The sequence below is a fragment of the Mytilus edulis genome, chromosome 3 (assembly GCF_963676685.1).
Source record: "Mytilus edulis chromosome 3, xbMytEdul2.2, whole genome shotgun sequence".
NCBI lineage: Eukaryota > Metazoa > Mollusca > Bivalvia > Mytilida > Mytilidae > Mytilus > Mytilus edulis.
The window spans coordinates 100,713,371-100,727,948 of record NC_092346.1 but is presented as its reverse complement, the minus strand read 5'-3'; the positions used below and the strand labels follow the sequence as shown (position 1 = coordinate 100,727,948).

Here is a 14,578-nt window from a genome sequence, read left to right as displayed (position 1 = left end):
ATGCAATTTAGGCATTTGTGTTTAGAAGTATTCAGTACAAAGGTCCTTAATAGAGGGACATTTAAGCAATAAATATGATAAGATTCAAATGTCATAGCAAAAAAAAAAAGAAATTTAAAATTCATTTAAAGATCCGCCAAACGGGTGTAATATTTAATTCGACAAGCGTATATATCTTTCGTCGTACTGCAAGAAAGCTCTATTAGTAGAATTTGTCCTTAAAAACGATTATGTATTTATTGTTCATGTGTGTGTTTGTGTTGTATTTCTGTCACATAGTGTTTTTATTTTAGTGATACTTATTAAAATTGTCATAGAAGTGGGAGGTTTGGCTAGCCATAAAACCAGGTTCAACCCACCATTTGTTTTCTTTTTTTTTCTTAAAATGTCTTGTACTAAGGCAGGAATATGGTAGTTGTTATCATACAGTTCTTTTCAATGCATGTTTTGCGTTTGTTTTGTTGCACTTATTTGGCAAAACTTTTAGGAAGTTTTGGTCCTCAATGCTCTTCAAGTTCGTACTTTATTTGACCTTTTTAACATTTTGTTATTCGAGCGTCACTGATGAGTCTTTAGCATACGAAACGCACGCCAGGCGAAAACACAAAATTTTAATCCAGGTTCCAATAATGAGTTTATTTATAGCCACTAGGTAGATACCACTGCGGGTGGAGTTTTTATTCCCCGAGAGTATCAACTGCCCAGTGGTCACCACTTCTTTGCTGACATGAATTATCATTGATACGGTCATAACTATTAATCAACTGTTTATTAAACTTTACATTTTTGAAATACTTAGGCTTTTTCTACCTAAGGAATAATTTACCTTAGTTGTATTTGGCAAAAAATTTTGGAATGTTTGGTACTCAATGCTTTTAAACTTTGTACTTTATTTGGCCAGTTTAACTTTTTATTCGAGCGTCATTGATGAGTCTTTTGTGGAATAAACGCGCGTCTGGCGCCAATACAAAATTAAATCCTGATAACTATGATGAGTTTATTTATATTCAGTGTTCCTGTTGTTCTTTTATTTTCATCTTATGGTTGATCTGTTTCCTGTGGTTTTTGTTTATAACCCGTTTTCTCTTTCAATAGATTTATGACCTTTGAACACCGGGACACTGCTGTTACCTTTGTTTGTATTAATATAAGTTTTATTTTTAGAAAATATTATAGTGTGAAACGGAGAAACTGCTTCCGACCGACTTGTAGCATTAATGAATGCAAAAATTGTAAACGATCTCTACTACATGTTACTAAAGAAAGCAGCAAACAAAAGATTTAGCATAAATCAAATAACGTCTATTTTCAACCGAAACCTTGAAAGAGTTATTTTTAAAAACATAATCTTTGCATTGCATCAGGTACTCAGTGATATTGTTGGATTTTTTCAAAACTACCTGTACCCTTTTTTATTGGGAAAATATGCGTCATTTTTATCAAATTGGGAAATTTATAATAAACCATAAATTTGACTTGAACTTAAATTTGCAGACCCCCTTTCAAAAGGTAAACCCTCATTTAAAATACGACACCTTATTGTCAGTGATGATACATAAATAGACCCTCAAATCTGCACATATAGTCATTTTGGGCATGGAAATTGTTTAAATGAATGTTTTTCAGGTTGTATTCATGCACTATTACTACCGAGACTGCACTGTGTGGGAAAAAGTTGTCTTTTTGGGAATAATTTTAAGACATTTTTTTTCAAATTGGGATTCTTCTCCAGGGGAAAAGCCTTTCTTCTCCGGTAGTTTAAGGCAAACAATATCACTGGGTACTTAAAAACTAATGAATTTTTTCGTGTTGGTAGGTTTCAGTTAATATGAAGCATGACCCAATCATCCTTTACACGTATGGATCTGTCGCTCTACATGGATTATTGTGTGGTTTTGTATTCGTCATTTCAATGGAATGTAAATGTGTTGACTGAAACACATTTTGCACAAAGCGCATACTATTATATATCTCAACAATATATATTATAGTTTTTATATGCTGACACACGATTTTGATATTAAAAGTTATCATTGAAATCAGTTATAGTGAAATACAATTTTACTAAATAATCCTATTGTCAGAAGAAATAAGGTCAGATAGTATTGAAAAGGAAAGGTTTTTTTCAATTACAATGATCAAACACGCACAGTGTTAAATTCAATATGAAATGGCACAGCAAATGTAGTTATAATGATTGCAATGTGTGATTAAATTATCAACACACAAGTCATGTCTTGAGATGATATTGCTGAAACTGTCATCGGAAATTGGACAAATAAACCATGTCATTCGAAGGACCGCATATGAATGCTGAAATTGGACTACATGATGTCCGTTTCTTTGTATGTTTCCGTTTGTTTTAGTTGCAGTTCACTGTTTTTTTATTTGTTGATCCGTTATGTTGTTAGTTGATGTGTTTCCCTCGGCTTTTATTTTTTCCCCGCTAATCGATTTATGACTGTTGCCTTGTTTATTCATATATAAAAGTTTCAGTTGATTTTTTCGTGATTTTACAGGGCAAAACTACATTCAAGATAATTAGTTAACTTATTGTTTTAGTATTATCTAGAGATATAAGCCATTGTTAGAAATCTGTATGCTACTTTCACACCAATCTTATATGTAGTTTCGGAAGCACAATTGTTACTTGCAAAGTTCGACAAAGGATCTGTATATTAATCAGATAAGGGTGTTCGGAGATACGACATTTAACCAAACAAGTACAATAGTCAAGGTGTTGTCCTGAACATCGATCTAACTCTTAATAACTTTGTAATTGATTTTAATAAATATACATGAAATTGTTGAAAATGTTTTAGCGTTCATTATTCTATAATAGAGCTCTAGTTATAGTTCTGCATACATTATTTGATGTACTTACCAGTATTGAAAGATTCTTTATAACGTTGTAATACATACCACATATAACCCCTTTGTTAGATTGACTATACATGTTATGCGTCAAATCAAAATACTTATCAGTTATAAGTCTGAGATAAATGATAACACTGTCTCTGAAAGGTTCTCAGTTTATACATAATAAATACTCTTTTTCAATTTCTACAGCTACGTAATTGGATCAATCAATCAAAGTTATGTCAACTTTGGTAATCGTTCTTTTTAATCTATATCATTGCAGTATTTGTTCATAACGTAAACTGACTCCACCGGTTATACACACTACGAATGATGGATGTTCACTCGGAACATTTCATTCCTATCAGTCAATTTCAAGACTATTAATTAACACGACTAATATTTTTCTTTACAGCCATAATTCTTGCAATGGAGCATACTGGTATTGAATTAATTCTTCCCGAAATCAATAAATGGACAGAGAAAGAAGAACATTCCTTTTTTATAGTTTCACGTGACCCATATAAGAGCATTGATTACATCATTTCTACGTTTATCAATTTGCCAAACGTCTCCAGAGTGCTAGAGAGCTGCTTTGTGATATTACCGATCGTGCCAAACATTTTCATCAAGCAGACATTCACCAACTATAACAATTCCTTTAGTGACATTTCGTCAATAATCGCACAAGGTTACATGAAATCCCTCCAAATGGGGAGCACAGTGTTTGACAGTACTAGTATCACATATCACGTAAAAACAAGCACATTTATAAACGAGAATCGAACGTTAAAATTCATGCCATTGGGAGATGAGAGATATTTCGACTTCGGGTTGTATGACTATGATCCAGTAACACATACTTACAAATTAGCACGGTATTTGACGTTTAATAATGATGGATCTTGGGAGCATATATCAGTGAAAGAAATATTGTGGCCAGGGAACAACGTTCTACAACCTGACAAATGTTTCAATGACGGTTCTTGTTCAATCAGTTCTGGTAATATCCTTTACTATCAGTATTTATAATAAAGTTACAAAAAATCTATGTCAACATAGATACTAAAGGTAAGATGGTGGAACTCTTTGGACAAATCCTAAAACGCTGCGTCATTTTAAATTACTAAAAATCATATCGTGTTAATAATAAGGTATTCCTTCCACTAAAAGTGAAAATGAGGACAAGAAATGAATAATAGAGTAGACAATAGACAAGGCCGGAAACTATGAAATATTAGGTAACAGTACAAAACTGAAAGCTTAAAAAAACATTAATACCATAAACACGGTTGTATAATTTCTACACCAGAGACCAAACAACTATAGGTCACCGTACGGGTTTCAATAATGATCCAACCCCATACCGTATAGTCAGCTATAATAGGCCCCCGAAGACTTCTTTCGATAAAATGACAAAAGAAATAGTAAAATGTAAGAACAAGTTAGAGGTTAGTTCTGTTGTAACCAGTGGATTAGATATAACTGCACAACTTAAAACATTACGATCATCAATTTGGGCTTCTCCAGACTAAAATGAACTTTAAAGGAAAATCAAATATTGGAATTTATCCCGAATGTAGTAGTTGTTGTTGGTTGTTATATGCTCCATTTATTTTCTCTTTTGAATTGTTTAACACTTTGTTATATTGGTACCTTTAACTATGCCGAAAAACCTTTACAAAAAGATTATAAACAAAAGCATACGATTAGGAAAGCAGGGGCATATAAAGTTGAGATATATATATACAACTAAACATTTTGAATATTGCCACTCAAGAAAACAAATTAATACGACTCAAATGCTCAAACGATATAATAATCACGCCTTTTACATCTATAAACTCTTTATTGTAGGAATAAACTTGGTTTTAGCGGTTGCCTCTCCATTAGGGGCTGTGGCTCTGGCTGTCACAAGTGGACTTATCATAGTTTTCTTATGGTAATATATTTATGCATACTTTTAACAGTTAAAACATACCAAACAACAATTTAGTTGTCATAGTGAAAGCGGAATATATCCAAAATGACGGTGTAATGGTAAGATGTAAATTGTATATATACCCTGCCATATCCAGTCTGTGTTTGTCCCAGGTAAGGGCCACGTTTTATATGTTCCTTCCCAAGTCAGAAGCCTGTATAGTGCAGTGGTTGTCGTTGGTTCATGTCTGTGATATTTGTTTTTGCGTCAATTGTTTTTTTTTTAACAATTGAGCCATTAGTTTCTCGGTGAATTTGTTTCATATTTTATGTCGGGGCTCTTTATAGCAACTATACTGTATTGGTTTTCCTCGTTGTTGAAGATCGTAAGATTGCCCATAATTACTTACTTCCATTTCTTATTAACTTTGGTGGATAGCTGTCTCATTGACAATCATACTACATCTCCTTCTTTTATATTGTAAAAGAATGAGGCTGAAGACATACAAAACGGACATTCAAAATTAAAAAGTCAAAAGAAACTTATAATGACATAACAAAAAATAAAATCCCGAAAGAAGACATAAAGGCAAAGAAAGTGCACAAAACACTACACATAATACTGAGTAAGACGAGCAACTTTTTAATTCCGTTTATGGCAATAACAGGTTTAGTCGTTGAGGAAGTCAGGTGCTATTCTCTTGGTTTTACTGTGAATATTGTTAATCGATTTAGAAGATAAATAAAGCTAACAAAGAGAAAATGATCGAGTCACATATATCCTAAACAGGAGCGAGATCGGGTGTTAAACTGGGTAACACTGCCCAAAACTTCTACTAGGATAGAAAGACATAACGGTGTCGAGTTCTAGAGACTGTTCTATAATAGTTATCAAAGGTACCAGGATTATAATTTAGTACGCCAAACGCACGTTTCGTCTACATAAGACTCATCAGTGACGCTCATATCAAAATATTTATAAAGCCAAACAATTACAAAGTTGAAGAGCATTGAGGACTCAAAATTTAAAAAAGTTGTGCCAAATATGGCTAAGGTAATCTTTGCCTTGGATAAGAAAATCTTTAGTTTTTCAAAAAAATCAAAGTTTTGTAAGCAGGAACTATAACAGTTTTACTGACAGTTCCTGGCATTTCATGAACAGTTAGCACTGTTATATATTATTGAAGCAACAGTATAATTATATAACGTATGTGTTCAATATAGATGCGGAAGAAGAAAATATATTTATAATGTAGTAGCTCTTTGGTGAGAGTTTTTATCTTTCGTATAACTTATCTTACTCATTACAACGGCACCGACGCTACATGAAGTGCGTATATCTATTTTTTAGGAGGAAGCATGCAGACAGATTGATGACAAAAGGTCCAAATAAAATCATTTTCGAGCTTTCAGATTTGACATTTTTACACAGGAAAAAATTAAAATCAGCAAAACTTGATAATTTGGTAAGTCCTTTCTTACATTATATAGTTTTACTTATTTAACATCAGTCAAGTATGTCTTACAAATTCTCATTAAAAACATATACAGTCTTATATTCTCTTTAGTCACTTGATATACCGAAAAGAAATCCTTACGAAAACTGTCACCATTGCATTTCTTCTAGATCAAGTAAAAGATCATTCGAAATAAGTGTAACCATTTACTGATATCAGTTCTATTTTTAATAACATAAAATCAATTTATATATTGCAAAAGAATAGTCTAAAGGCTCCCACTATTTTGCTATCTAGAGTGATGGAAAGGTTGAGGTTAATATTGGTTCTGATTTTTCGGGCAATCGTAAGAAGACTTTTTCAGCAGCGTTCTGCTGCTGTAGTTTATTTTATCCAAAACAATCATTAGTTTTCTGTTGTTTTTGTTCATGTAAGTACAGTTTTGTAGGTAATTGCCTGGGTTTTTTTGTCCATGGATGATTAGGTTTTATATGTGACTGCCTGTTATTTTTCATTCATGGAAGATCAGTTTTACAAGTAACAACCTGTTGTTTTTTGTCCATGGATGATTAGGTTTTATAAGTCACTGCCTGTTGTTTTTTGTCCATGGATGGTTAGATTTGTAAGTGACTGTCTGTTGTTTTTTGTCCATGGATGATTAGGTTTTATAAGTGACTGCCTGTTGTTTTTTATTCATGTAAGATTATTTTTACAAGTAACAACCTGTTGTTTTTTGTCCATAGATGATAAGGTTTTATAAGTCCCTGCCTGTTGTTTTTTTGTCCATGGATGGTTAGATTTGTAAGTGACTGTCTGTTGTTTTTTGTCCATGGATGATTAGGTTTTATAAGTGACTGCCTGTTGTTTTTTATTCATGTAAGATTATTTTATACAAGTAACAACCTGTTGTTTTTTGTCCATAGATGATAAGGTTTTATAAGTCCCTGCCTGTTGTTTTTTGTCCATGGATGGTTAGATTTGTAAGTGACTGTCTGTTGTTTTTTGTCCATGGATGATTTGGTTTAATAAGTGACTGCCTGTTGTTTTTTTTTCATGTAAGATTTGTTTTATAAGTAACAACCTGTTGTTTTTTTTGTCCATAGATGATTAGGTTTTATTCACTGCCTGTTGTTTTTTGTTCATGTAACTAGTTTGTAAGTGACTGACTGTTGTTTTTTGTTCATGGAACTAGTTTGTAAGTGACTGCCTGTTGTTTTTTGTTCATGTAACTAGTTTGTAAGTGACTGCCTGTTGTTTTTTGTTCGTGTAACTAGTTTGTAAGTGACTGCCTGTTGTTTTTTTGTCCATGAATGATTAGGTTTTATAAGTCACTACCTGTTGTTTTTTGTCCAAGGATGGTTATATTTGTAAGTGACTGTCTGTCGTATTGGTCCTTGGATGATTAGGTTTATAAGTGACGGCCTGTTGTTTTTTGTTCATGAAAGATTAGTTTTATAAGTGATTTAAAACTGTTGTTCATTGAAGGTTAGTTTTATAAATGGCTAATTATTACTTTTTCTTTGTTCATGGTAGATATATTTTCCAAATGACTGACTTATTTTATGTTCATGGCAAACCAGTTTTATGTTCATGGAAGACTAGTTTTATGTTCATGGAAGACTAGTTTTATGTTCATGGAAGACTAGTTTTATAATTTCCTGTCTGTTGTTTTTGTTCATGGACGTTTAAGTGTAGGAGTGACTTACTGTTGTTCCTGACAAATTAGTTTTACAATTTCCTGTCTGTTGTTTTTGTTCATGGAGTTTACGTGTATGAGTGACTTACTGTTGTTCCTGACAAATTAGTTTTACAATTTCCTGTCTGTTGTTTTTGTTCATGGAAGTTTAGATTAAAAAGTGACTGCCTGTTGTTATTTGTTGATGGAAGATAAGTTTAATAATTGACTAACTGTTGTTAGTGTTCATGGAAGACTAGATTGGTAAGTTCCTATTGTCTATTGTTTTATTAATGGAAAATTAGGTTTCTAATTTCCTAGCAGTTGTTTTTGTCCATGGAAGATTACGTTTATAAGTGACTGTCTGTTGTTTTTCTTCATGGAAGATTAATTCTATAAGTGACTAACTGTTTTTGTTTTTTTTCATGAACAAAAAATATTATATGAGACTTACTGTATTTTTTTGTTCATGAAAGATTAGTTTTACAAGATACTGCCTGTTGTTTTTGTTCATGGAAGTAGTTTTATTTGTGACTAACTTGTTTTTTGTTCATGGAAAATTAGTTTTATAAGTGACTTACTGTTTATTTTTGTTAATTGAAGTCGTTTTATAAGTGATTTTGATCAAAGAAGATCAGGTTGATTAGTAGCTAGCTGCCATTCTTTGTATGTTTTATAATTAAGCTGTATTATTTAATTGATGGTTCTTGTCATCTATATTAACACCCACCGTCATGTTATATAATAATATCAGTATAAAGAAATCAAGTCACATCACTTGCAAACTATGAAAAACACCATATTGAAAATGGCAGTTGTTAATATCTGCTCAAAATATAATTAAGAAAAGTAAAAAGAAATCATAAATGATCACATAACTGTTATTTCTGTTTAATATAACAGTTTACTGCATTTCTGTTCTCTTATCTATATAAACTAAAGTTAGAAAATAGTTCACCAGTTCCTGAGACTACTTAACCCTGTTTCCGTAAATTCATGTCATTAATATATAACTGACAATGGATAAATACTATAATCCTTCACATAGAACCAAAGTTTGTTAGAAAAGTAACAGATCGATCTCTTGATCCTTTATTTTGATAAATTACTGGATGTTATGACAAAGACTGGATCAATTTACAGCAATTTATGTGATAATGGAAAAGGTAGCCACTACATATGTATAAGTCCCATAAATCGTTACAGAGTCAGAGAGGAGGAGTCTTTGGTGATAAGCCAGACATTGTTAAAGGGTCAGAGAAAGCCAATAACCGGTCAATGGTGTCTTTACATGAGTTATCAGAATTCTCAGAGATAGCTAGATATAAGGTAAATATTGACAGAGATAATCATATGTCAGCATTACAGATGTGCTTGGGTATAAAATTGAGAATGGAAATGGGGAATGTGTCAAAGAGACAACAACCTGGCCATAGAACAGACAACAGCAGTAGGTCACCAATAGGGTATACTCATATTTAAAAAAAATAAAAAGATGATTGTCAATAAATAGATAGTCAGGAGAACACAATGTTGACTGCTATACCCCTATTTTTGACATTATTACCTATTATGTCTCTTTTGTTTTTCAAACATCGTTGCCAATGTAATAGAATTTGATGCGACTGTCATACTAGTGAGAGTTTTAGCTAGCTATAAATTTAGGTTTAATCAACCATTTCCTACATTAAAAAATGCCTGTATCAAGTCAGGAATTATGACGGCTGTTATCCATTCGTTTGATGTGTTTGAGCTTTATCCATTTGAATTTCCTTTTTGAATTTTCCTCGGAGTTTAGTGTTTTGTTTATTTTACTTTTCACACATCAAACCCATGCCGTAAAACTGCGAAAAGCACCGCCATTACGCTAATGTAAAACAAATCAAACAGAAAACAGCATGTCGATGTACAAACATTAACGGTACCAATTATAATGCCTGAGATGGACATTAGGACTAGAATATTCCCCTCAAATTGGAAATCCCTTGACCTGGGACAGATGTGTTACACTGTGTATCATATTAAACTGTAAACAAGTTTGAATGGACATATTTCATTAGATCAGTTCAAAGCATAAACACAGGAATTTCACCCAAGCCGTTGATATGGGCGTCCTAAACTTGCAGGGAGGTGATGTTTTGTTCGCTCCGTTTTGAAATCCTAACAGTGACTGCAATCGATTTATGAATTTCGAACAGCGGTATACTATTGATGCCTTTATTTACCCTGTCCAGTAATAAATATGGCATGAATGTCTAGGATGAGAAAAAATTAAAAATGAAACAATTGGTAGGTCCTGTAATAGAGCCTGCGGGTTGCCTGCCACTGGAAAATGGGGACAAATTGGATAGGGTAAGACATTTACCTTGCAACAGACCACCTACGGACTCCTCAGATAGTTGTCAGTCTAGAGGTTTTTCACTTACAGAGAGCGTGTCACTATCTCAACACGAGGCATCGTATTTAACGTCCTCATTCTAACAGGACGTGGCTGTGTACCTCCTGGACCGACAAACGGACGCTCAAATTTGGCAATGTTTTAATTCCAGTCTGCATTACTAGTCTTGATAAAGTAAAAATTGCATTAAAATGAAAGAATTTATAAATGAAAGCACCTTTGTCCAGACCCTCCTGATTCCTGAATGTTAATGATGACAATTAGCAAGTTAATCTCCACTTCCATCTTTGAAAACTATATATAATCTATAACTTATGGGCCTATTAACTGTCGGCGGAAACCTGTATCTATTCTAGAAGCACATTGATTTAACATTATCTTGTTTCCCCGGAAATAATTATGTAATGATTTGTTTACCTAATTCACTGTTTGCCTTGCCTTGAATTATGTTTGTTCAAACTTAACGACTTCTGTGAGACACATAGTATGACTAATTATGGACTTGTTCAAAAATTATTGACTACAGTAAATAATAAATTCATGATTAGTTTGCTTTGTGAATGTCAAATGTGTGTAAATATTAGCATTCCTGATATCCGGAATTGTTGATGAGGTTTCTGTGGTTATTTAGTATTGTTTTCAATGTCTTGTCGTATAACAACATAACAGGGGAAAACAGGATCGAATTCAAGAGCAAGTCATATAATGTCTCATAGAAAATCTTATGGAACAGATTTTATATTTTGAATTTGCGATGTTAAAACAAACATAAGATAACTTATATGAGTAATCTGTTAATTCCTATAGTTAGCTCGGGATCATGATGGGAGTTTTAACGACCTTGATTGGCTATAAAGGCCTCGCACGGCCGGTTTAGCTTTTGATTCATCCGTTTACCTTTTTATAAACTTTACACAACGAAAGTTGATACCCTGCATTTATTATGCTTTTCAATTACATATTGTTAAATCGCTGAAAGACCTTCTTCTAAATTAGTCAAAAATAACATAAAAGAGCACAGTTTACCTTTACGATTTATTGTTGTTTTGATCTCGTCCTGAATATGCAAGCAATGTTTACCACTGGACATTTAGCTTATAAGTAATCAATCAATCATTGAGAGCTTTAAGAGAAAATAGTGTATTTATTAAAAAGAATAGTATCAAGTGTGAGCTTGTCATGTTTCATGTATGTTTTTCATCACAGAGTTGATCGGTTGTATATGTTAAACGATTTCCTGGTTAGGTATTGCCGCCGTGTTATTTAAATGTATATATATTTAGATCAAAATCTTCATTTTTTCTGAATTTAGGGAGATATTGTATACGTCAAAGAAATTTCTACAAAAGGCTTTGAAGTTTCAGGGAAAATGATGGCACAGTTTAGAACTGTAAGTATATTCTAACATTTGGATGTCCTTTATATTCAACCATCCGAATTCCGTTTATATTCTGTAAAGAATACTATTAAACTATATAATACATGTAGTAGTCTCTTGAAAAATCATCTGAAACCATTAAGACGTCTGTTTTAATAGATAGCAGCTAATTGTGAAAATCATACATGTAATGCAATATGTAATAATCACATGACAGCAAATAACGATTTACATCTTGATATAAGAATGTTCCATATGAAAAAAATAGCTCATGATCTGACTATGAAGCCATCTATTTTGATTGATTTGTTTGTGCGATGTCATCTTCCTCCATTTTTTTTTTTCCAATTACAGTTGTTTTAAGTACGTTTGTACTGTTGGGTTTATACAATATAAAGACCATACAGTTAATTATATCGCTATTCAATGTCCGATAAAATTAGAGATCATGTGTCCAAACTTTGCTTTTAAGGATCTGAAAGCGCTCTGTTTAACTTTCTTTTTATGGAACTTTTGGGATCCTCTGGATTTATCCGATGAATACACACCTTCAAAAACTTGAAGGCTCAAATTTCATTGGCTGATGTAATTTTTACCAGAACAGACAGTGAAACGAAATGTTGTCAGATTCTTGTAAGCAAAGCTTATTCGCAAGATCTGCATTTAATCAGATTGATTAAATTACAATTACAAATGTAACAAGTTAACGTGAAATATATGATTGAAACACATTTGCATAGAATTCTTGCATACGAAACATAGTTCTTGTAAAGGAAACCACGCTTATAGTTAATGCAATTTTTTATATTATGTTTTTCAGCTTCGTGAAATTAGACACGAAAATGTGAATCCGATGTATGGTATTCTTATTGATCCAACATGTTATGCTGTTGTTTCCGAATATTGTAACAGGGGAAGCTTACAGGTAAACAGTTAGATCACACTTCACACAGTATACAACAGTAACTGTTGCTTATAGAAAATAGTTTGCCTTTTATGCGGTATCATTTTTACATTCCTTTCTTTTTTGCTGCACACACGATGTTTATAATCTTTGTAGAAGACTTGACAATAATGAAACAAACCTTTTAAATAACCTATTGTTATACATCTACTGCATACGCATAAAAAAAAATATTTTAATACGTTTTTCGGTTGTTTGAAAAAAGTAAAATAACAAAAATATCGAACTTCGAGGAAAATTCAAACGGACAGTCACTAATCTAATGACAAAATCAAAAGCTCAAACACACCAAAGGAATAGTAGATGACAACTGTCATGTTCCTGACTTGGTACAGTCATTACAGGCTAAACATCATGTCTTTGATATAACGTCAATCGTTTATTATATGAACAGCAGACATTATTGCTTGCATTTTTATCTATTTATAGGATGTGATAAAAAGTGCGAACATCAAACTAGACTGGGATTTTAAAGTATCATTGTTGACAGATTTAGTAAGGGTAAGCCGGGTTTTATTATTCCATAAGAAGTCAGACAAGTTCAATGATTGAAACTTATTTTGTGAATGAATTTTATTCTCATCAACTAATAACATAGTTATAGAGACAATAAGTATATACAACAATATAATATACAGTGCATGTATGAAGTAAATGATATACATTAACCAGGAGGAGAGACTTTCACATTAACAGCTTTAATATATCGACATAATTTTTCTAAAACTGTAATATTATTTGAGGAAAACAGATTACATAATTTCAAGGTGTTTGGATTTTTCCAACAAAATTCTGGTACATATTTTTGTCTATCATTAACGAAAGATTACAAGACAAAATATAATGATACTCGTCACCGATTTCAGCCGAGCCACAGATACGACACAATCTATGATTTCTCGACAGATTTTTATATCTCCCTGTCTCAACTGGTAGACGGTGGCTACCACATCTAAATTTACAAAACATATACATACAATTCAATGGTAAAATAGATATAATATATTCTTCAAATTTAAATTCTTTTTTAAATATTCTATAACATATACCTTTTGAGGTAGAATTCATATTTTCATACCATTCCTGAATAAATTGGTCCTTCAGTTTTTGTTCTACACATTTAGAAATCCACAGAGCAAAAAAGTACCCTGTTGATTCCAAATATTGACATTCCACAATTGTCTAATTGTCTAATGTGTTTTTTATAAAACGTAACCATTTACTCTCCAAACCATAATTATTAGAATAGACTAATAATAGCTTATATAATAGTGAAGAGACTTAACATTCTTCTCAATGTAAAAGACGACACCAAAACTTTACCATACGAATTCTTGCGTGAAATGAAATGGGATATCTTCCCAGCTCTCCGTAAATCATAAAATTTGAAGTAGATTGTTTCAAATGTAATATAAGTTTGCAAAATCGCATATGTACTTTTTCGAGTAACTCTAAATTTTCCAAACCCCGAATTTCACATCCATACAAAAGTATCGGTAAAATAGTTTTGTCAAAAATATCTTATTGACATTCAATAGACAAATTGTTTTTTCTTCATTTTTGTAACAATCCATACGTTGCTTTTGTAGCTTTTCCATATAAATATTTTCTTGTCTTAAAAAAAAGCCACTTTTTGAAAAAATAATTCCAAGATATTTATATTCATTTACTATCTCGATTTCATAATCTTCAATATAAAATTTTAAATTCTTTGACAGTCGACATTTGAGAATACCATAACTTTTGTTTTCTGCACATTTACTTTCAGTTTCCATTGTTTACAATAATCACAAAATTCATTAAGCATCAATTGCAAGTCTTCATTTGATTCTGACATCAACATTGTATCGTCAGCATACAGTAAAATAAACATTTTGAAATAAACCATTAGTTCATTTTCTATATCTTTACTAATACATGTAGTTTC

At 32.1% G+C, this 14,578-nt stretch overlaps 1 protein-coding gene across 1 annotated transcript in view; it reads left to right on the top strand.

Moving 5' to 3' along the window:
• Positions 1-14,578, top strand: part of LOC139517969 (retinal guanylyl cyclase 2-like) — a 63,328-nt gene that overhangs the window by 28,700 nt on the left and 20,050 nt on the right. Inside the window, exons 2-8 of the mRNA XM_071309535.1 lie at positions 3,275-3,862; positions 4,717-4,801; positions 6,131-6,245; positions 9,118-9,240; positions 11,622-11,699; positions 12,508-12,612; positions 13,081-13,152. Coding sequence (XP_071165636.1) covers positions 3,275-3,862; positions 4,717-4,801; positions 6,131-6,245; positions 9,118-9,240; positions 11,622-11,699; positions 12,508-12,612; positions 13,081-13,152 — 1,166 coding nt within the window. The remainder of the gene's footprint in view (positions 1-3,274; positions 3,863-4,716; positions 4,802-6,130; positions 6,246-9,117; positions 9,241-11,621; positions 11,700-12,507; positions 12,613-13,080; positions 13,153-14,578) is intronic.